This window comes from Centroberyx affinis, unplaced genomic scaffold, assembly GCF_046629955.1.
Source record: "Centroberyx affinis isolate AG114_WGS23_722 - 3 ecotype Tasmania unplaced genomic scaffold, CSIRO-AGI_Caff_v1 ptg003708l_1, whole genome shotgun sequence".
NCBI classification, from domain to species: Eukaryota; Metazoa; Chordata; class Actinopteri; order Beryciformes; family Berycidae; genus Centroberyx; species Centroberyx affinis.
The window spans coordinates 115,001-137,004 of NW_027281598.1; the positions used below are offsets into that span (position 1 = coordinate 115,001).

The 22,004-nt window shown below is 46.6% G+C and overlaps 2 protein-coding genes across 2 annotated transcripts; both read right to left on the bottom strand.

Annotated features, from left to right (window-relative positions):
- Positions 1–6,784: 6,784 nt before the first annotated feature.
- On the bottom strand, positions 6,785–12,609 carry stpg4 (sperm-tail PG-rich repeat containing 4). Its single transcript, XM_071540675.1, has 7 exons — positions 12,538–12,609; positions 12,300–12,356; positions 11,659–11,913; positions 10,747–10,811; positions 10,383–10,428; positions 7,302–7,406; positions 6,785–6,895 (listed from the first exon to the last, which is right to left on the bottom strand). The coding sequence occupies exons 1-7, from the start codon at positions 12,607–12,609 to the stop codon at positions 6,785–6,787; spliced, it is 711 nt and encodes a 236-aa protein (XP_071396776.1).
- A 1,796-nt stretch (positions 12,610–14,405) lies between these two features.
- On the bottom strand, positions 14,406–19,011 carry calm2a (calmodulin 2a (phosphorylase kinase, delta)). Its single transcript, XM_071540671.1, has 6 exons — positions 18,895–19,011; positions 17,857–17,887; positions 16,235–16,378; positions 16,029–16,135; positions 15,813–15,948; positions 14,406–15,712 (listed from the first exon to the last, which is right to left on the bottom strand). The coding sequence occupies exons 1-6, from the start codon at positions 18,895–18,897 to the stop codon at positions 15,684–15,686; spliced, it is 450 nt and encodes a 149-aa protein (XP_071396772.1). The 5' UTR covers positions 18,898–19,011; the 3' UTR covers positions 14,406–15,683.
- Positions 19,012–22,004: the final 2,993 nt, after the last annotated feature.

Here is a 22,004-nt window from a genome sequence, read left to right on the forward strand (position 1 = left end):
CTTGACAGCACATACATAATACATTATGATTAAGGGTTTATGGAGCGCTGTGCTGAAGATGTGCTGGGTACATCTTGGGATGGAGTGTGTGTGTGTGTGTGTGTGTGTGTGTCACACAGATAGACACATAGATTACCTATAGGTGTGTCCATCGCACCAGCAACACCGCTGCATCTTTCTTTTAGCATTTGATGTATTTTTGATAATGACTTTGATCGACTTGGCACACACACACACACACACACACACACACACACACACACAAACACTCCCACTCTTCAATTAATGACTGCGATCTCACACATCTATCACAGGAATACATATCATTCCCTATCATTACTGTGTGCGTGTGTTGTCATATGTGTGTACTGTCATATGTCCTTACATGTATACCCATTATGTATCTGCATGCATTATGTATGTATGTATGTTTGTTTTAAATAATCCCTCTGGGGTGTTGTCAGTCCCTGTTCTGTTTGTACGGTACAGTAAGTGACTCATGCGTTCATAATATGTGTGTTGTTTGGGTTTTTTTTGTTGTTGTTGTTTTTTTTTGACTCATCTGTCCATAATGCTCTCCATTATAAACAACAACAGCTTTAAAAAAAAAAAAAAAAAAAATCACTGCTGGATGCCGCGTCTTCACCTGCCTTGTCACTTGTGACTAATGGACATCACTTCCGAGTGCCTAACCACATTAATGTGAGCAGTGGGACTGGGCTGCCGGCTTATGTAATACTGCCAGCACAGTTTTCTGCCTCTGAACTCGCTCCCCTCCTCCTCCTCCTCCTCCTCCTCCTCCTCCTCCTCCTCCTCCTCCTCCCTCCTCTCCCTACCTCTCTCTCTATCTAGCTCTCCCTCCCCGCTTGCCTGATGTGATGTGATGTGGCTCGGTTGCCTAGCAGCCATCCCCTTGTTTGAGTAACTGGGGAAGCGGAGAGATATCTAGTCTGCTGAGCAACACGCACACACACACACACACACAAAAACCAAATACACACACACACACACACACACACACACACAGCGAGAGGCAGATAATACCCCCGTTGTGTCGTTTTATAGGCTTGACAGTGTCTGTTTGATGTCTCCTGTCACCATGTGAGGTATGAGGCAGCTATAATCAATGTCTCAGCCTGGTGTAAATTGATTTGTGTTATGGGAAGAGTCCCTGCCTTCGCTCGCAGCAGAAGCCCCATCTGTTAACCCTTTCCCTCCCTGCAGTTCTGCTAATCCCTTCTCTCTCTCTCTCTCCTCAAACCCCCCCCCTACACCCACATTCCCATCACTCCCGGCGCGAAAATCCCTCACCCGTCAATACTTCGATCCGCGCCCCCCCCCCCCGCCCAATCATCGATCGCCGTCGCCTCGTCGTTCCCGCCGTCCGACCAAAAACAAAAAAATCTATTTTTACTTTTTTTTTTTTCTTCCCTCTCCTCTCCTCGCTCGCCCCGGCCCCTCGGCTCTCCCTCGTTCCGTCCTCTCCTCATTAGCGCTGTGTGTGACACCTACACGGGGGCTTCGGGAGATGAATGGTCTAATCCCTGTGGATAAGGAGTGAAATATTACATGGTGTGCTCACACACACACACACACACACACACACGCCCACGCAGACGTGTTGCGTAGCCAGCGCCAGCGCACGCACACACAAACACACACACTTAGTCACAGACGTGCAGACACATGTACGCATCGCATGGTGGGTACACACATACTTGCATACACACACACACACACACCACACACACACACACACACATGCCTTGGTGCGGTCTTGACAGCTCTGGTAAAAGGAGACAGATTAATGAATGGAGCGGCCTGCTGCAAAGCCTCACAGAATGACAACAGGGCTGATGAAGGTCCATTCACTGGACCTACTGTCAGCACACACACACACACACACACCTGGGATCAACAAAGAGAGCGCACAAGGTCTGAGTGTGTGTGTGTGTGTGTGTCTGCGTCACAGTGATGTCAGAGCACCCGGGCATATCGCTCTGGTTACGCCCTAGCTGCCTCACCTGAGCATCATCACAGGGGGTGTGTGTGTGTGTGTGTGTGTGTGTGATATAGGGTCGGGGTGAGGGGGGTGTGCAACAGGTATCAGATTTCCAGGCCTAGTTAAATGTATGACAGCTTTTACACACACACACACAAGCAAGCACGGCAGCCATATTGGATCTAGTAGCGATCAACAACACATGACTGGCAGTCAAAGGTACTGACCATGTTGAGCGGTGGTGTGTGTGTGTGTGGCTGGTATTCAGGACACAGTGGTGTGTGTGTGTGTGTGTGTGTTGGTGCCAACCTTGCAGGGGCATGTGGAGGGCAAGGGGGGGTGGGCAGTGCTGGGCGCAGGGTGCCAGGTAGGAAACCATAAACCATCATTGTAATGCCCAAACAAGGCCTGGGAGTCAGCGAGGGGTGAAGGGGTGTGGTGGAGGTTATGGGGATCAGATGTGGTTTCATAACCTCATTTATAAATAAAATGACAGGTACAGCAGATCTATACCGAGGGATGGAAGGATGATGGTTTATTAATTCCTTTGAAACGGCAGAAACTAAGATCAAATGCTCAGCCGTACGTGGCGAAGAGAATACACACTGCCTTGAAATGACCTAAAGATGAAGAATGAATAATATATGTTATGTTTTTGCCGGTGTGAAGGGTTCTGAATACTTTTGCAAACTAGATTTTTCTGTTATTGGAATACTTTCATATAAATTTCTCGAATTTCCACTGCAATTTGATAGGAGAAAGTACTAGATTTTTAGAGTGAAAATCCCAAATAAACGCATTTTGAACACTGCTGTACACACAGTATATTATATTCTGGCCTAGGAGAGGCTGGTTCATAGAGGATAGGGAGGACGATCCTTCCCAAATATTTTAACGTTTTCCTTAAAAACTTGGTTGTTTAGTCTTTACTAGACTTGATTTTACATAGATTTTACAGGTGGGAGCGGCTTCATTTAACAGAATGACAGGAGGGATGGGCGACCGTGACGAAGCTCATGGGTCCGTTTCAAACTAAAACATAAAGCTGAGCCACCGGCAGCCACTGATAACACACGTTTAATGCTACCAAGGGAGTGTTGGATCCACCGGCTTCTTATTTGGACGTACTCCGGCGTTCCTTTATTAAGTTTCTAACCCCAACCCTAAAATTAACAAGGGCTCGTAAAAAAAAACAAAAAAAAACAGCACCGGCCCCCCCGAGCTTTGGCCCGGGCCTTCTGTTCCCTTCCGTCAACCTCGCCGCCTCACCTGATCGCCCTCCCGACGTTTCTTGGTCCGCTTCCACGCCGGGCCTCGGATTCCTGCCAGCGCCAAACAAATCGCCACCCCCCCACCCCCCACCCTTGTTCGCTAACAGCCGCCCATTGGAGCCGATTAAACTTTTATACGTCATTTAATAGAACCGTAATGTCGCTCCGATGCGTCTGTCAAGTGTCTTTGGTGGGAGCTGGGAGGGGAGGTAAGAGGACACCTGGTCACCCGCCTGTGTGTGTGTGTGTGTGTCACGCTGCCTGCTAGAATCCTCAGCTGCCCCCCCACCCCCCCCCCAAAGGTGATGAGAGTGAATGTGACCCGGGCTTAGGAGGGAGCAGCGCCTCTGAACCTGGCAGCTCTTTTGTTGGCAGCTCTTACCGAGTTTCTCAAGGCGGGTTCATGTTATACAGAGAGAGGGGGAGAGAGAGAGAGAGAGAGAGAGAGAGAGAGACCGGGTGGCCATTTTGGTTCAGCGCAATGTCAACGAACGAACAATGGCCGCTCTGTTTGTGAGGCTTGTTTGTCCGGCCGACCTTCAGCCGGGGCCGGGACCGGGCGGGCCGATAATGATATTTGTCCCGCGCCAATATTGGATCACGGGTATTTTTTTTTCGAGTGAAACATTCTTCAGGAAAATGCCCTCATCGCCTCCGTCATCCGGAGGAATGTCACATTTTCTCACAGCGTGGCGTCCTGAGTTAGCTCTTAATTTGACATCCTTGAATCCGGTCCAGCTGTACCCACTGGGTTTTGCAGGGTGGGGGGGGGGGGGGGTCGCCTCCCCCGGTCTAGGCTGCCAAAAAAAAAACACAGATTTAACCAGGCTGATGTGGCGCGGTGCTTTTCTCTCAGCGTTCTGCAGGATCTCGTTAAAAACTCTTCCAGGAAACTGAAGTGGATGTCGGGGGCAACCTGCGCTGACACCAGATGTTCTCGTGACCTCGGGAGCGATGCGATGCGCTGCCCGCCGTGTCTCGTCTTTAAACCCGGCTTCTCGGTGCGGGAAATATTAGCGAAACATGAAAAAGATTTGCGTGTGTGCGGCAGGCTTTGAGCAGCGTGCTGTGTGGCTTCCAGCTTCGCCTGCCTCCACAGTAATTTGCCTTTTTGGAGATGAGGCAATGATGCAAGGTCCAGTCTGATCTGTTATTTATAAAAAAAAAAATTAAAAAAAAAATGTCTTTGACTTCATCCTTGCTTCCTTTGAGTGATTATTTCCAAGGCAACGATTAAGAAAATGAATAAAAGTATGGATTCATCGCTCAAGTAATAATAGAAATTAGCTTCGATATATCAATCCATTCATAAATCACAACTGGTTTTGATTCGCTCACTAATGTGTGCATGAGAACCTGGGGGGTTGTGTGTGTGCATGTATTTGCAGGTCTGTACATCGGTGTGCTCGTTTGAAAGCAAAGGTTCACAAGTGCATGCATGCGTGCGCATTCATTGCATCGTGTGTGTGTGTTTGTGTGTTTGTGTGTGTTCCTCGGAGCACGGCGTGCGTGTGTGTGTGTGTGTGTGTACGAGGGAGCGCTTGATTGACAGCGAGCGAGCCGGTGCCCGGGCCGTGCCTGTGGTGCGGGCAGGCTGTGGGAGATGGAGGGTGTTAAGTCGTCAGTATGAGGCATATGTCAGAGATCAGCGCCGCGCTCCGGAGATCACCGAGATGAGAGGAGGAGGAAGGGTTGAGAGAGAGAGAGAGAGAGAGAAAGAGATTACTGGGGGGGGGCTTGATGCCTTGACCACAGGCAGAAGGGCTGCACATCACACACAAACACACACACACACACGTCTCTCTCTCTCTCGTGTTCCTCATACACACATGCCCCGGCTCTCCAGAGGCCGCGTGCAAAGCCCCGTGTTAATAAGATTGTCTTCCTCTCCGGGTGGAAGTGTGCGCTCCTTTGTCTCCTGAATAATGACAGGGGGGAATAAGAGCCCGGCTCTTGAACCTCTTCAACCTCTTCAGCGTCGGCCCGGCCGAGAGAGAAAAAAAACAAAGCGGCGGGGGATCAAAGTGGAGGCCGAGGAGATGTGGCCCGCGATACCGCTCTATTGTCCTGTGCGAAAACGCTCCGAACTGATATCAATATGTGCAGAGGAGTCGGTCCAGTGTGGAATTATGGATCTCAGAAGACCCAAAACACCCTTAGGTCTTGTATCACTAATGATATATTCCTAGAATCTTAGCCAATATAAGGCTGCAGGTTGGTGTGGTGAGTGGGGGAGGAGCCGGGTGCTGCTCTGTATCTGACCTCTGACCTCAGCGTGGAGAGCGACATGGGAGGATAATTACGAATACGAATAGCTCTCTCCCTTGATAATGACTTGGGAACTGAATTTGTAGACTCAGATACAGTATCTGAGCGCTTACATAACGCGCATAACAGTTCTAAACATTCAAACGAGTCCACATCTCCATCCCATCACCCTGGGGTCTGTCCCACTTCACTGTGAACGCGGCAGCTCCGGGGGTTTTGTTTTGTAAAACTGAAGTTCTTAAACCGATACTGAGCTGAACTAAAGGTTAGAGGAGCCGGCTTGTGTTTGTAGTCGTTTGAATCCTGGTATGGATAGGGAAATGAAGGAATAACACTCTCCACTCCCTGAACAACTGTCTAAGAGTGAGTGTGTGTGTGTGTGTGTGTCCAACCAAATGAATACGAAGCAAAAGTGCGTGCACGCTCAGCAAAAATAAATACACGATCCCGGATCACAGTAATAACAAATGTGTTTTCTTTTTTTTCTTTTTTTTTTTTAACCGATTCCCTATTCCGCTGTAATCACACACCACGCCATTATTCTCCTGCAGCAGAGGCCGATCCCTATCTCCGCCGTCCTCCGTTTACCGGCCCGCTGTTTTTGTTTTGTTCGTCGGGGGGGGGGGGGGGGGGGGGAGAGCGAGTATACAGCGAGCCGTATAGGTATAGCGATAAGAATAGCTGTTTTATTGTGTCGCCTGCTGCCTTGGCCTCCCCGATGCCCCCGAAATGTGTTATCTGAGCGCGCGGCATGCCACACCGCCGCTAAAGCTATGCGCATGTGACGCATTGGCCGAGCAAGCATTCCTCCTCCTCCTGAGTGCATCGCGGGGCGGAAGATAGGAGGACGGGCGAAGCGGGCCTCGCCTGCCAACGGAGAGAGAGAGAGAGAGAGAGAGAGAGAGAGAGAGAGAGAGAGAGAGAGAGCAATACCGGGAACAAGTAGTTAAGTGGAATGAAGTACCCTGTGTTGCAGATAAGATCATTCTGCTTCCCTGGCCGGCGTCGCTAAAGCGATTTGAGGCGGAAGGAACGCGGGCTTATTATGTCTTAAAAAAATCCCTCGCTGGCATGCAAACAAACACCGGCCCGAGTAATAAGAGACTGAGAGTTTTTGTCTGTACAATCTTTACTCAAATAAACAAGGCAAGGGTTTATGTGTGTGTGTGTGGTGTGTTCAGGTAAGCGAGGTTGAGGGGTGGGAGAGGGCCAGGCATTTGTGGGAAACGCGGCCCGCGCCCCCCTAGACGACGTGGCGGAAGAAGAGGCCGTGGGACGGGCCCGTCGCGGGCTCCGCGTCCAGGAGGCGAGCCAGCTTCCAGGACGGCTCGTAGGTCCCCGGTCCTGGAGTCCTCTGTGGGATGCACACACACACACACACACTTTCACTGTTTCGTCATGACGCTTATGCCAGCATAGGATTTTTCATTCTTTTTCTATCTTCTATTCCTCTCTTTTTCCACTCCCTGCATATAGACTGTAAATTCATAAATATATTTCATAGTTTTTATTCATATATTTTTACTTAATATGTTCTAGTTGTTGGTTGCGTTATGTTTAATACCCCCCAATGGTGCTATTCTTATTCATATCCTACTTTGGCTGTATCCTATTATCTGCTGCTGCAGTGTCCTAATTTCCACATGTCAACATGTCTATCTGGAGCTAGCAGGGTGTTAAACTGTAAGATGCAATGACACAAAGCTTTAAACAGGCAGTATGTATCTATAGAGGATACTGAGATCAGTAGTTGGACTCACAGAGTGCACATAGTGGAGCCGTGGCAATGTGGATTTAAAGGAGGAAGTGATGGCTCTGGCAGGTCCTGTCTGCGGGTTGTAGTGGCATGGAGCAGGTCCCTCCTTCTGGGGTGGTCAGAGATAGGAGTCACTGATTGATTGATTGATTGATTGATTACTATAAACCTCAATATATTTCGGACCAAGGCTACCTTAAGGATGCGATCACACCTGCAGTTTGTTTAGGTCCGAACCATAATGGGAGAGTTGACTTTGTTGCATTTTTGTGTTTGGTCCATTTAGGTTCACAATGCCCAATTACAAGTGAGCCAAACAAAAGTCACATTGACTCACAAGTAGCTTGTTTATTGGACAGAGTTTTGGTGACCTGTCATCCAACCAGGTTAGAGATTTTGGTGGTGGGAAGAGTTCCAGCGCCTGCAACTTCAACTAAGCATGATGGACTTGTCTGTGCTCTTTGCTGTAATTTACAGTCTCTGGCGTTCATACCAGTTAAGAACACATGAAGAAATAGCCGAATATGAGCATCAGTCCAGACTTTGGTTTGCCCTTGATTCATTCTGTTATGCAAAGCTTTCTAAGCATGAAGAATTGCAGGCTATATGCTGTCAACATCTGTCTCCTTATACCCATAAATCTTTGCATTTTGGGGTGATTTGCTGTAGCTGGTTATTTGTTGATGGATTAGCCTACGTTCTCACTCAAACTACACCACAGTTCTCTTGGAAGGGGACCAAGACGCATTTCCAGGCGTGTCGGTGCGGTTATTTGGTGCCACCCGAGTTCAAATGGCATTGTTCTCACCTGCTCAAACAAACCAAACTAAAAGTGAACGCTCCAGAGTTTCAATAAACTGCTCCAAACATGCTTGGTGTGTCATATTGACCTACTGTACATGATGACCTCTATTTTTTTTAGACCCAAATGAGAGATCCATGCTCTCACCAATACACTCAGGTCTCTCCCTCTCTGTCTCTGGCTGTGTTGAGGTTTTTCCCCTTTGTGTGATTTTTCAGTGCTATGTTTTATTAAAGAACATCAAAAGTCAGTCTCTGTCCCTCTCTCCCACTCTCTCTCTCTGTCTCTCTCTCCTTGCCTTTCACTTCTCCTTTCCTCCCACCCACTAACACACATACTGGTCATCACCAGCGGCGTGCCATGCAGAAATAGCATCGCCCGCCCCCCCACCCCCTCCCTCCCTCCCTTCCTCAGACATAAAACTGTCTCCCTGTCCCTGAACACAGGACCAGCCGCTCTCTGAAAGAGACTCTGGAAGAGAGAGAGAGAGAGAGAGAGAGAGAGAGAGAGAGAGAGAGAGAGGAAGACGGGGAGGGAGGTCTCTTTTCCTCTCCTCTGCCCCTTGGAAGGGCGGCTGCTACCGTTACATGCCATTTGATCCCGGTGGCCAGTTCACTTGATCCTCTGCTGCTGGCCTGCTGGCCCTGTGTGCCGGCCTGTTGCACCCAGAGGTGCTAATGCAGGTGTATTTCACAGGAGCCGGTGGGGGACTGAAACTCTCTTACGGGTGTGTCTGCCATGATGGTACCTCTCGTGTGTGTGTGTGTGTGTGTGTGTGTGTGTGTGGGTTGGAGCCAAGGCACCTGGCCTAGTTTCTGCAGCATGCTTAGCGGCGTTCTCCCAGTGTGGCGTGGAGAACTGGCACATGCTGCAAATGTCTGTGAAACCTTTCAACTTTGACCTTTTGTCAATTATGGGTGTCAGCAGACCTGAGTGCAGCCAGCAACTCCCCTCCCCCGCAACACACACACACACACATTGTTTTAATGCTTCACGTGTTGAGACTAGTCTGCCATCTTCCTTAACCAGACTGGAAGTCTTCAACATTTGTAAATCTCAAACAACAATGGAGGATTTATTGAAGATGATTGTGTTGTTAAAGTGAAAATCCGCAAGAGACTCATTATTTTGCTCATTCCCAGAGATCACCTGTCAATCAAACCGTGTGGGCGGAGCTTGGATTTTCTGTTGCTGCAGTTTGAGTTTCTCTTTTCTTTGTCTGTTCAGTCATGGTGGCTATCACTGCTCATGCTAACTACCCAGTTCTTCTTCTGTTTATTCCAAACAAACCGGAAACATGAAACACATCACTTCATCGCTACTGTGTCATATCAATCAGTGATAGAGGGTCGGACCTTTGTTCATATGAAAACGTTGGGGCTTATTACTCCAATTCAACCCAGCTTGGATCTCAAGTCAGGACTTCCAAGCAGCACGTGCAGTAGATGTTGCACAAAGCACAACGCGTAAATCTAGGCCACGCGATGGCCCCGGGATGGAGAAATTAAGTCAAATCAGAATGAGAGAATTCTTTTTTGTTGTGTTCTCAAACACCGTCAGCTCACTGGGGGGTTTCCCTTTTGTATGTGCGGAAATCGATTTCATATTTCAGAGCGCTTGGAGAAATGTGAAATTCTCCTTTTGCCGTCGCAGCGCATAACGTATACGGACAGATTCCCAGTGTAAACCATTAAGACCGCTGACCTTTGACCTACTAATATCTCTCCAACCTGCCCATCCCCATCAGGTCATCAGCTGTCTGAAAGGGGCTGCGGCCTTCGGTGTGCCGTCGCTACGGGATTTGCTTAGCCGCTTAACCTTTGACAGTAAACTTGTCTCGGAGTCGGCGTGACACCACTAAAAGCAGAAAACTGCTCCCAACTGCAGTAATAACACCCTCGGGATTTCTTAGCGCCTTTCCTTCTCTGTCAACACCCAGCAGCTGCCAGCGCGGCTCAGATATCCATCGGCTACCGGCCTGGACGCACTGGTAAGGCTGCAGCACTGTGCAATATGAACCAAAGCTGACCCGCCAGCCAGCGCAGTGCCATAACAGGCGCTTAAATGGGGCAAATGATATAATCAGACAACCTCTAGGATCGTTTTTCTCTGACCCTTATGGTTGTCATAGCCGACTTCCTTGTGTACGGCGCACGCCACCGCAGATGCACATTAGGTCATAGGGTAGCTTGTAACCAAAACCTATTGAAAGTACATTGTAATGGACCCTTTTTGCGGGCAATGGAAAGACCTAATAACCAGTCCTGGTGATTAGATACTTACAGGCAGAAAGCCGATACGCTGCACGGCCGACCGAAACATCACATGCCTGCAAGGAGAGGAGAGAGGTGGAGAGAGAGAGAGAGAAGAGAGGCTGTCAAAAAAAGAGAGAAGAAAGGAAGAAGGCCACGCGTGATCAGAGGGAGAGAAAATGAGAGAGCGGGTTCGGCGACCGCTCCGCCATCTTTGTGCCGCGCGGAGATTAGAGAGCGGGGAAGAGAAGTTGCGCGGAGAGGAAGGGCTCGGTGATCAAGGGATGATTCATGGGACGTCTGCTCGGCGGCGATTCAAGGGGGGGTGGGGGGTGGGGGGGGGGTGATCTGAGGGAGGCGGGGAGTTGAAGGGAGGCTGTTTGTCGAGCGCTTACTTGCAGGGAAGCTTCTCCGCCGGTTCAGCTGTCACGCTGTAGTCGCACGGCGAGGTGTTTACATCCTGGCATAGGGAGTAAAGTGAAGATAAAGCAGTGTTTGAGAATACGGCGGTATCGCAACATGCTCCTGTTTCAATATTCATCGAGTCCTAAGCCAAGATAATGCGGCATTGTGATGTGTAGGTGCCACAATAATATGTCATTCCACTGTCAAATGCATTGACAAAACATAATAATGAATGAACAGTGCCTACACTATTTACACCCTTGTTTTGAATAACATACTAGAATCCAGGCTGTGTAGAGGCCTATAATGTACTGCCTATACTGCAATAAATGCCAATAATGTAATGTGATAAAGCCTACAACCTAATAAAAAGCCAATAATGTAATAAAATCTTACAATAACATAGTAGCATTTTTGCCAGTAACATAATAACTTATTCCATTATTGACTTGTTGTTACATTGCTGACTATTTTTTCTAAAATCTCTTTACTATAAATGTATTTTCCTTATCAAGTAAGAAGTAAGAGTGCTAACACTAACAGTAATATTCAATTGGACTAAGTGTTTATATTTTTAGTATTCTAGTATTTTTGTATTCTAAAATGGGAACGGAAGGGAAATTAAGCCTTTTCCCTTTACTAAGAAAAGGTTTCTCTTAACAAAAAATCATCCAGTTCATCTTGGCTGACGTCACAAAAGCCATAATGGTTAACACAATTTTTGCCAGGAACATGGATTATGGTTTCAAGGTGTTATTGCATTATTGGCTTTATGTTATGGGCTTTATTACATTTCGTTTTATTACACTATAAGGGCTCTACAGGGTGCTGGTATAGCATAGAGGTCCCGGAGGGTAAAGAGGGGGGTAAGGTCATATCTGACACACCCACCCCACCCTCACCTTATCCCTGACGCCCAGGGTGATGATGTCGGGCCGGGGGCAGCTTTTGAAGGAGTAGGAGGCCGGGCGCATCAGGAGCTGCTGGATGGAGTCGGGGCAGTCGTATGCCCCGGGTAAAAGCAGATCCCCATTACGCGCACCCCGGGTCTGGGCCTTCCTGCCCGGGCCTTTAAACCCGTAGGTCTGCCTCACGGGGTTCAGCTCAGCTTCCTCGATGAAGTCCCGGACGTGGTAGTGACCCGGGATGGGCGTGTCCTGGAATAAGGTGAGAGGACAGAAGGTCTGAAATCACACTCTAATAAACGCATCATTAATTAGGTCTATATGTCATCACCATGAATGCACTGCGGGACTGTACTGAATCTATAATTGTGTTTTATTCATTTCTGCCAGACAGTAGCCTACACATTGGAGAGAGGGAGGGAATATGGGAGAGAGACATGCGATAAAAGCCATTGGATTCAAACTCAATTAACATTGCAAGTACATGGTGTGTCCATGAGGCAGCTGGACAACCAGGTACTCTATTGTGTCATGTTTCATAGCCATTGAAGCTACATGGAGGCAGCTGCTATTGCCATTAGAAAATCACAAACCTTCCATAAACAGAAGGTCATGAAGTCTTGTACTGCAGTACCTACTTTCAATGTTCGCAGCCACCAGCTCCCTCGGCCACACATGTCCCCCTTCTTATTGACCTGCAGATAAGAAGAGGACATACACCAAGACCCTATAGACTGCTTCTGGTTTGCTTTTCCTATACCAACAACACGTTGACGCATCTCCCTGATCACACATCGCACTGTACATGAACCGTTCACATGAACCACGCAGGGTTATGAGGGCCGTAAAGAGCCGGTGGTCTTCACGGATCCTTACCTTCTCCGTTCTGTTGCCTCGCCCGGACATGTCACCGACTGCAGAGGCGTCTTTGTTTTTCCATGTGGCCATATCCTGTGCTGTACCCGCTGCCGTTCACTGTCTGGTTGACTTGGGATCCGGTGACACCTGACCACCACTAAACTGCGACTGTTACTATAGTAGCGACTCGGCTATCGATCAATTTTTCAACAAGCCGGGCTGGTGGTGGGCTAAATTTAGACTCGCCGACCAGTTTGACTGAGAGGAGGACACAATAGTAAGCCAGCACCAAGGTACATAAACACTGCAGTTGGTTAGTTAGTGCTTCTAAATTAGCAGCAAGTCATCACTGTCATGTTTGGAGTGATATTATGATGTTGATCCTGATGATACAGTTCAAAAATGGCAATTACAGTTCAAATTGCAAAACAATACCATACAATACAATACAATAACTCATGTCTCTTTCAGCCCAAACAGTGTCTGGAACTGTTTGTTCAGCAGTAGCTTCCAAACTGGGGTCTGAGGAAAACCAGAGGGTTCCAGGGCCAGCCTGAAAAAATCAGGAATAGTTTGATTTTGCAGTGATTTCAAATATAAGAACTATAAGAATGATTATAGTATGACCTAATGACCTATAGTATAGCCAGTTATGTAATTCAGTACCAACCAAAATGTACTCAGATGGGGTTCCTTGGGAAGTAATATAGCAGTGTGTGGTCTAATGTGTATCAATTTGAAGGGGGTTCTTTAAATGAAAAGGTTTGGGAAGCCTACAAGTTTTAAGTCCTCACCTTGAGTAACTCTTTCAAACTAACCCACTTCTCCGTGTTTAGAGTGTCTTACCTCTTGTGGCATATTAGTCATCTCAGAAGGCTGGTGTGTGATGTACCGAGAGACACCAGTACACACACACACACACACACACACACACACACACACTGTCAGCACAGCAGAACTAAAGACCATCGTCTGAAGCTAAAATCTCGCTCTGGGAGCAAAAGCGCAACGTTCGGCCTCGTTGCTAGGCTACATGGAACATATGATTCTAGGGAGCCAAGAATTCATGTTTACACGGCTTGTCAAGGAAGTCCCATGTGACACGAGAGTGCATGAGGACACACACCCGGGCCGCGAAGGAGCTGGAGTGTCTGATTGAGGTTGTCTATCTCCCTTCTCCTCACAGTACCTTCTGTACACTCTGACTTCTCTGATTGGGACAGCGAGGAGGCCGAGACAATCGTTTCATGTGCTGTGTAATTAACAGCTTTTTAGAAGTAGGCTATATATGACACTTTCACTGCGCGATATTGTTGAAAAAGCTTTGTGATAATTGGTTTTGACAAGATGAATGCCACTTGTGTCACTGATTCACACCAACTGCTGTAGGTGGTAGCCCTCCCTTTTGCTCTAGCCCTGGAAACTGAATTTGTTCATAAGTGCAAACTGGATAACTCACTCAAAGACTCATTTGGCTGTGAGCATGATGTAAATTAAGGAACATCAAATCAAGGTACCTTCAGTGAACAACCTCTTTATATGAAATTATGCCTATCACAGTCCCGGATAGTATATTGCTTGTTACTTGTCTAGAGCCTTTTTTTGTAATGCACAAAATGTTTAATATGCATCCTCAGGGACTATTGAATATGTATGCCTGACCAAGCCTCACAAAACCCCAGCCTTTACTACTCCCTAGGGAAACCAAAACCATCATGCAAAGGTTTAGATATGGAACAATCCCAAAATTCTCATAATTTTTTTTTTTTTTTTAAATCTACCCTTCTTACGTGAAAACAAAATCAAACCTACAAGCTAACAGCAGGGGGTTGTACACCCACTCGTAGGATCAAGGGCACAAGTACAAAGATACACAGGAGGCAGCGCAGAGGTCCACAATAGAGCTTTATTTTGTCATTCGTCAAAATAACAAACTTAGTATCTCTGCAAGCTACTGTAACAAACTCAATATTCAGAAATTCAACAAAACAGGTACACCTCTATTTACATCATGGTTACTGATGTACGCTCATCACCTGCACCTCGTGATTGGGGGCAAATGCCAAGTAAGACATGAGGCAGTCAGCTTCTACCTGGTGCTGCGCCAATAGTAGCAGACAACACACGGTCTATCTAGTCAGAAGGGGGCTGGACAGTACATGGCTAATCTAATGTCGAGTACCATTGTGTGCACTTCAAAATAGAAGCCTTTGATCCCACTCAGTGCTTTTATTTTAATGACAATACAGATTTGATCTGAGCTTATCTGAACATTAAGAGGCATTGGCTGATGCTCCTCTCAGTGCTTTTGGGCATTAACAGGGGACACTTTAAATGGTAAACATTGTTTCATGTGTATTCTAAAGCAACAAAAGAAAAAAAAAATCCTATTAAAAAAAAAAAGAAAAGAAAAAAAAAAAACGGAGCAATCTGCCCTCAATACAAAAATGGGAATTATTACAGCGTATACAAACTCAAGGATCCATTATAACTGAGAAAACAAGACAATTTTCAAATCTGGGTAGATTGTAAATTTTATTGGAAAACAAAAATATACAACTTGGAATGGATTATTTGAGGCATGACCAGAGGCCATTCAAAAAAAAAAAAAAAAAAGAAAGAAAGAAAACTAAAAGTAGTGAGTAAAACATTAAAAAGCATAATATTAGTCGTTCTCTGGTATATAGAACAGCAGATACAAAAAGAGTTTGTACGAGTACCTAGGAGATACACCCGTGTCATTTTTTTTGCAGTAGTGCAATGCTGAGAGATTTTCCATATATACTTTGTCCGTAGTCCATGCAGAGTTAAACTCCTCTACATTGTTTCCATGCCAACAGCGTTGCCAAGTGACAACCAGCTGACAGGTTTCCAATGTCGCCATGCGTGGAGGGGCCCCGAGCCCACAAGAAAGGAAGATTCGAAGTTCTCCGGCCCACAGGGGGGGCCTCCACGGGCATCTGGTTGTATGACCGCTCCGTCACTCCAAAACACCATGACAGCAAAAGAAAGGGACATGGGGACAAGAGCCTATGCAGTTTACATGCAGTTCCTTTGGACAGCAGGGGGGGCGGGGACGAGAGGGGGGGCTATTAAGATTTTACAGATAAATTACACAAAGAAAAAAAGGCAAATTATTTATATAAGAAATCTGTACAAGGCCTTCACTTCGCCGTCATCATTTGTACGAACTCTGCAGGGAGAAGGGGGGAGAAAAAAATAAAAATAAGTTGTGACTCCATTTGTATCAATGTGTGACCCAAGCAATAGAGCAAAAAAAAGTTTACACCAACCTTCATAATTGACTTGTCCGTCTCCGTCAATGTCTGCTTCTCTGATCATTTCATCGACCTCCTCGTCAGTCAGCTTCTCTCCGAGGTTCGTCATTACATGGCGCAACTCAGCAGCGCTGATGTATCCATTGCCATCCTGAAAATTAGACGAGTTAGTAACTATACTTTTAAAAGCTACTTTAGTGCGTGTGTGGGAGTGCAGACAGGAGCTTTTACCTTGTCAAAGACACGGAACGCTTCTCTGATCTCCTCCTCGCTGTCTGTGTCCTTCATCTTCCTGGCCATCATAGTCAAAAACTCTGGGAAGTCTATCGTTCCATTACCTGGAAGACAGAAGCAAAGAGTTGATGAGGGATTTCCATCCAGTGCATCTAGCAATATTCAAGTGGTGCGTGCATTTTAAAGCAGAGTTAAGGTCTCACCATCAGCGTCCACTTCATTGATCATGTCCTGCAGCTCTGCCTCTGTGGGGTTCTGGCCCAGAGAGCGCATGACAGTGCCCAGTTCTTTGGTGGTGATGGTGCCATCGCCATCCTTGTCAAAGAGCGAAAATGCCTCCTTGAACTCTGGTTGCAAAAAGAAAAAATAAATAAAAAAGGAGGGCTTCTTTAGAAAGGCAGATAAAAATCCTTTATAGCTAAACGTGCAGAAGCAAAAACCTTGTCAAAACAATAATTGCAAAAAGTACACTGCAGATAAGCAACAAGGCAGAAATTATAAAGACGCATGCCAACTAACATAATCTCTGGAAAATGAAATCAGCCCATCTGCATCAAACTCACTCCATTTATCCTGAAGTCTGCCATTCACATTGACCCAAACCCTGAATTAGCTCATGACCCAAAAGGGCATTACATCACTCATGTTTCAATTACAAACCAGCTACAGCGCACTGATGAGGCGTTCTGTTTTGAGTTCCAACTGCAATCGTTCCTGGCTAAACAAGGACAGCGCGCATGAGACTGAGCAGCAGGACAAAGTCTGGCTACATCAGCAGTGAATGACAGTTGTGTGGGTTTGGTAGAGCTATGAGGGTGGGAGATGAGACACTCATCAAGTGTGACGAGGCCAATGGGCAATGTGTAGTGGCATGCAACAGCTTGTCAGCATCATAAGAACCACATCCTGCCCTGCCGTTTCCAGGGTCAAACATGCGGGACAACACCCTATTTGTTATGAGGAAAGGCTGATGATGAATAACTACCTGCAGCCTCCGAGGGAAACATCAGGGTATCCAATCCCTCTGTTACGGGCCATACGCTTACTACACTTATAATTAATGTTCAATTCAAAAGTCAATAGGAACAAGGTTGTGTACGGTAGCTGTATACACAAACTGACACTCTTGAAAACAGATACATGTCAGCAAACCACCAAGCAAGGGTTTACCCACTGAAAGCTGACGCCATGAAATGCAGAAACAGTCAGATCAGCATATTGTGAAACCTGAGGCCTAAGCTGAATAAAATCAACTGAAGCAACAGTGAAAGATATAATCAGACAAACCACTACAACAGTGCCGGGTTTTAGGCCTGACAGTCATATATAACAATAAATGCCTTCGATCAGAGACTAGGATCTGAGAGTGCCAATTCCCCAGAGACACTCCCTCTGCATGATTTACACTATGACAACTAGGTTCCATCTAGTGACACCGATTTAGCTCATACAGCTACTGTGCTTTCCTTCCTTGAACTTGCAGCATTCCGTCAGCGAGAACACGCCCAGGGCAAAGGACACATCATGCACAGGATGTAAAAAGGTGGCTACTGCACCTCACTAGAACACACAGCCTTTCCAGATTACATCATTTATTACATGGTAACCATGAAAATGCAAAAAGGTTTCCATGAGGGAGTCCTTGTGGGCTACAGAGCCAGCAACAGCCATTTCATTCATTCCTGTTTTTATGACCAGTAGGCTGTCCCGTGGAACACCTTAAAAGGCAAAAGTATAAATCCAATGCAAGGGATGTGAGGATCCATAACGCAGGCCACTTGCCAGGGTAGGAGGAAAGAAGTAGTTCAATGCAGCGATGTCTTACCAGCAATCTGCTCCTCTGTTAGCTGATCAGCCTAGGAAAAAGGAGATGAGGCAATTAAGAATGGTATGGCGAAAATTAGCTTTTCAATCTTAAAGCAATGGTATACATTCAGTACAAGTCCTAATGGATGGCAGCAAAGGTAGGCCCACCCACTTAATAAAATGCCATGAACACGCCCTTCTAGCAAGTTTATGACTGTAATTATGCTGGGTCATAAGGTTAAAGTAGATATTAGAGTAGCTGTACAACTACACGGAAGCAGCAGCATTTCAGTGTCAATTAGTTGGAAACCTAACGTTAGCTACTGAACTTGGAAGAGATAATAGAAATGACTTGAAGCAGAAGCCCCCCAAAATCAATACCTGCTCATTCTTAACAAAAAAAGATATATAGAGTTATCCAGCCTACTCGGCTCAGGCTGTGATTACACGTTCGATGACGCCAACGTTACTTGGCTACAAATAATGAATGGGTTACATTTTGGCGGTAAATGTTAAGCTAGGAACAGCTAAGGTTAGCTAACTGGCTGTCTAGCTATCAAGCCCACCAGCTACTGACATTTAGACAGCCAACACTGTTCACTTTGCAGAATGACCAACAAATACAGCATTTCAAGTCAGGTAGCAGTTGACAAATAATTACACGCAGCTACAATGCAGGGTTAGAGCAGAGCTCCACCAACACAATTTAGCTAATCTAGCTATCCATCTTAACTAGCTAGCACGTTTATTCGCTATGCACTGTCTCAAGCGAAATACACGGCGGTTGTTACGCCAAAGCATCAATACAGGTTTAGCAAAGCTATCGTTAGCTTTGCCTGACAAGCTAGGAACTATCTACCAACTGGCTAGCCGTCATTTGTCGGCCAGCACTGCAGTAGTGTCACAGCGTAGCTGCCGTTAACACTGGCTTCAGCTTGGCAAACAGCGACGTTACGTTGGACAGGCACTTATTTCGAAGAATTAAAGACCTGCTGTGTGCTACAGGTCTTTGAATCGTCGATTCTGGATGGGAGCGAAATTATTATGTCTTGCTTACCATTTCGATGTAGATGCAGCAGCTGGTTTACGACAAAGTCCGTAAGAAACCAAAACCAACGCACAGGTTCACCCAACTGACTGGCAATCTCTATGAATGCACTGACAGAGAGGCAACTGGACGCGCCTTTAACGGCTATCCTTAACTCCTCCTCTTTGGCAGATCCCTCCGCCAACTTCCCTTTTCCTCAATTACCAAATAAATGAACACCAAATTTATGGAGATGATAAATTACGCCAAAAAAACAACGAGTAATTGTAATATCCAAGTGCGGCTTCAGTGTTGTTTTCAATGTGAATATTCGACATTAAAGTGCCTGTCGTTGACAGTCTACATAACTGCGTATGAATACTTTCTGCTACTCTGTGATGGGGCACCAGACGTAGCTGGATGAAATAGCGCTCTCTGATTGGTGTGTTTGTACCTGCAATGCGTCACTCCCTTGGTCTGCGCTGCCGCTGCATCTTGTCCATAGACATCCCAGTCAGTGCCACAGGCATAGCAGACAAGCTTGTTGCATAGCGTGTATACATATGGGCATCATCTTTAGGGACACCCAAGAAGATAGTTTTGATAAACAATTAGCTACAAGGAGCATAGTATATCACCTGTAACTAGGGCATTATTGACCCAGTTTGAGTTTGCACGGGTTTCTATATTCCCTAGTGCTGCAGTTTGCTCATTTCCGATTACACTGCTTGTGTTTATCACCTAAAAATCAATTTCTCAGTAGCATATTTATCCTCACGCATTTTAACATTATGTTCACTATAGGCTGTCATCTGTCACCATGGGCTAAGATAGAGTACACTGTGGCTCTTGAATTAAAAAAAAAAAGTTCCTGTGACCTGTCAGCTACGCAACTCTTTGTCACTTTGAATTATGTGTTTTATGCGCAATGAGATGCAGTGTCAGAGCAGAAGTGGTTGGGTGCGTAATAGTTTGTGGTATGTGTGTGTGTGTGTGTGTGTGTGTGTGTGTTCAGATGTGTGATATGTGACTGGGTCTGTAGCAGGCGTTGCTGTCAGATGACTGTGGATTCTCAGGTCTAATTGCGCTGCTGGTGTGGATGGGAGTATCTGATAGCCTGATTGCTTATGCCTGACTGCTCCCCTGTCTCCCAGTGGCCACCTGTCTCTGGCCCGGTCCCATGGGAGATGCTGAGGAGGAGGAGGAAGAAGAGGAGGAGGAGGAGGAGGGTAGAAAGACTGTGTGAGGAGGAGGATTTGAAGAACCACTCAGAAATGTACCAGAATCTCCTTCTCATGTCCCAAAAACAGACCCCCCCTCCCCGATTCCGCTGCCTCTCTCGGCATTAGACACGGGTGTGATATAAGAGCAGGGATTGCGAAAAAACCCTCAATATCTCGCGCGCGGATTGAAGAAATGAGCATCCGAAGTGGCTCCAACTTCAGCCTGCGCCGTTCGCAGAGCTTGAGGTGATGCTGCCGTTGCCATGTGATCTGGTGAGCAGCCTCAGAATCAGCCCGGCTCTCTCCTTTCGCACAAACCTAATCTGGAACACACTGGAGTCTATTCATTTAAAGCTGTTTTTCTGCTACAGGATTTTTGTCACTGTGCAGATTATGTAACGCCGAAGGAGACGGCACAAAGGCCTAAATCTGTCACAAGAACCAGATAAGCTGGAGCATGTGTGAACGACAGTATGTGGTGGTGTATGTATTCACCATATGCACCTCTGAGTATGACACTGTATTCACCAAAGATTAAGATATACTAATATGTATCTGGCTTTGCTTGTGCGTGGCCATGAACACTTACCTGTATGACACACACACATCTTAGACTTTATTATGCAATGTCTCTACGCTATATTGCACCAATAAAACTCCAAAGAGACAGTGGTTTAGTGCTGGGTCATAAACGGGTACAAAATCAGCATAGCCCTCTAGTTTGTCCTTCTACCCCCATTTTCTAAAGCCGTGCTTCATCCATTATGCAGAATCAGCCGTTTGGCTGCTTGATGACATGCCCTCCAATGATCCCCAGGTCTCCGAGGACCTGCTCCAGGTCAAAGGTGATTGTAGGTTGGAGGTTAATGTGGATGGGGCGTATTGGAGCCCAAGAGAAATTACTTCATGGTCTATAAAACCTGAAACCAATCTTCATGATGTAAGCCAAGGCGGATTTGCTCACAACACGGAGCACAGCAGGTGATTAAATATTGTTTTTGCATTATGGATGGCTATCTTAACTCTGTCTGGACTACTATGTGTTTTTTTTACCCCAGTGTGTACGCATACACCCTTATACCCGAACCGGCATTCTCCCTATTATGTTGCCCCTCTTCTTATCAGTTTCTGTGAATATGTAACCGCCCGCAGAATGAGTCCTTATCGGATACGGCCCAACCCAGAGCATTTTTATAGAAGAGCTGCTTTCATTTCCATACCGCCCGGGTCAAAGGTCACTCCGGTTTAGCGGAGGCGAGGTTGAACCCGGCCCTCTGTCTTCATTAACGTCACCTCCCAATAGCCTGTAACATCACTCCCGCTGATAACAGTTAGCATTGTCCCCTTAGCAGAAAAAAAGCCACCATGTGGGTCAATCCAATTTTAGGCGAGGGGCGGGGGTTGCCACGCAGCACGTGAGGTATGTGGTAGTACTGAGTATTGCGGTAGTGTTATTCTCGTCTTGTTCTGAAATAAAAGCGGCTTTCAAGTGGAGCTTTAAGAGAGGCTAATTTGTGAGGATTTGGAGGGGTGAGGGCAGATGACAAATATGAGAAGATGTCCACCTGTGTAACTGGAAGACGTGGACATCGTTATTAATGGATGAGGCTTTGTAATGCACCTGCTGGTGCCATGCCAGCCGAGTGGATCACCTTTCATGGGAGAGAATGGCCGTTGTTTGTGTGCCATGGATGTGAAGCTACTATCAGTGAAAAGAGCTTTGCATTGTGTGTGTGTGTGTGTGTGTGTGTGTCTGTGTGCATACAGGCCCTGCGGCTGTTTGCTTTGGGTTCTGTGTGTTTGAAAATGGCCGCGCATGTGCGTGTGTAAATGGCTATGTAGCCTGCATGTCTGCGTGTGCCTGTATGCATGTGTGTGTGTGTGCTTGATGGTAAATACGCCGGGGAAAAGGGTGTG

What these genes read in the sequence shown, in the direction of transcription:
- stpg4 (XM_071540675.1), bottom strand. Translation starts at nt 12,609, where the DNA reads ATGGCCACATGGAAAAACAAAGACGCCTCTGCAGTCGGTGACATGTCC. An exon ending in GCGGAGAAGCTTCCCTGCAA is followed by an intron (nt 10,429 to 10,746) that starts GTAAGCGCTCGA and finishes CTCTCCTTGCAG; the next exon opens with GCATGTGATGTTTCGGTCGG. An exon ending in AGCGTATCGGCTTTCTGCCT is followed by an intron (nt 7,407 to 10,382) that starts GTAAGTATCTAA and finishes TGACCACCCCAG; the next exon opens with AAGGAGGGACCTGCTCCATG.
- calm2a (XM_071540671.1), bottom strand. An exon ending in CAATGAAGTGGACGCTGATG is followed by an intron (nt 16,136 to 16,234) that starts GTGAGACCTTAA and finishes TCTGTCTTCCAG; the next exon opens with GTAATGGAACGATAGACTTC. An exon ending in CGGACAAGTCAATTATGAAG is followed by an intron (nt 15,713 to 15,812) that starts GTTGGTGTAAAC and finishes TTCTCCCTGCAG; the next exon opens with AGTTCGTACAAATGATGACG.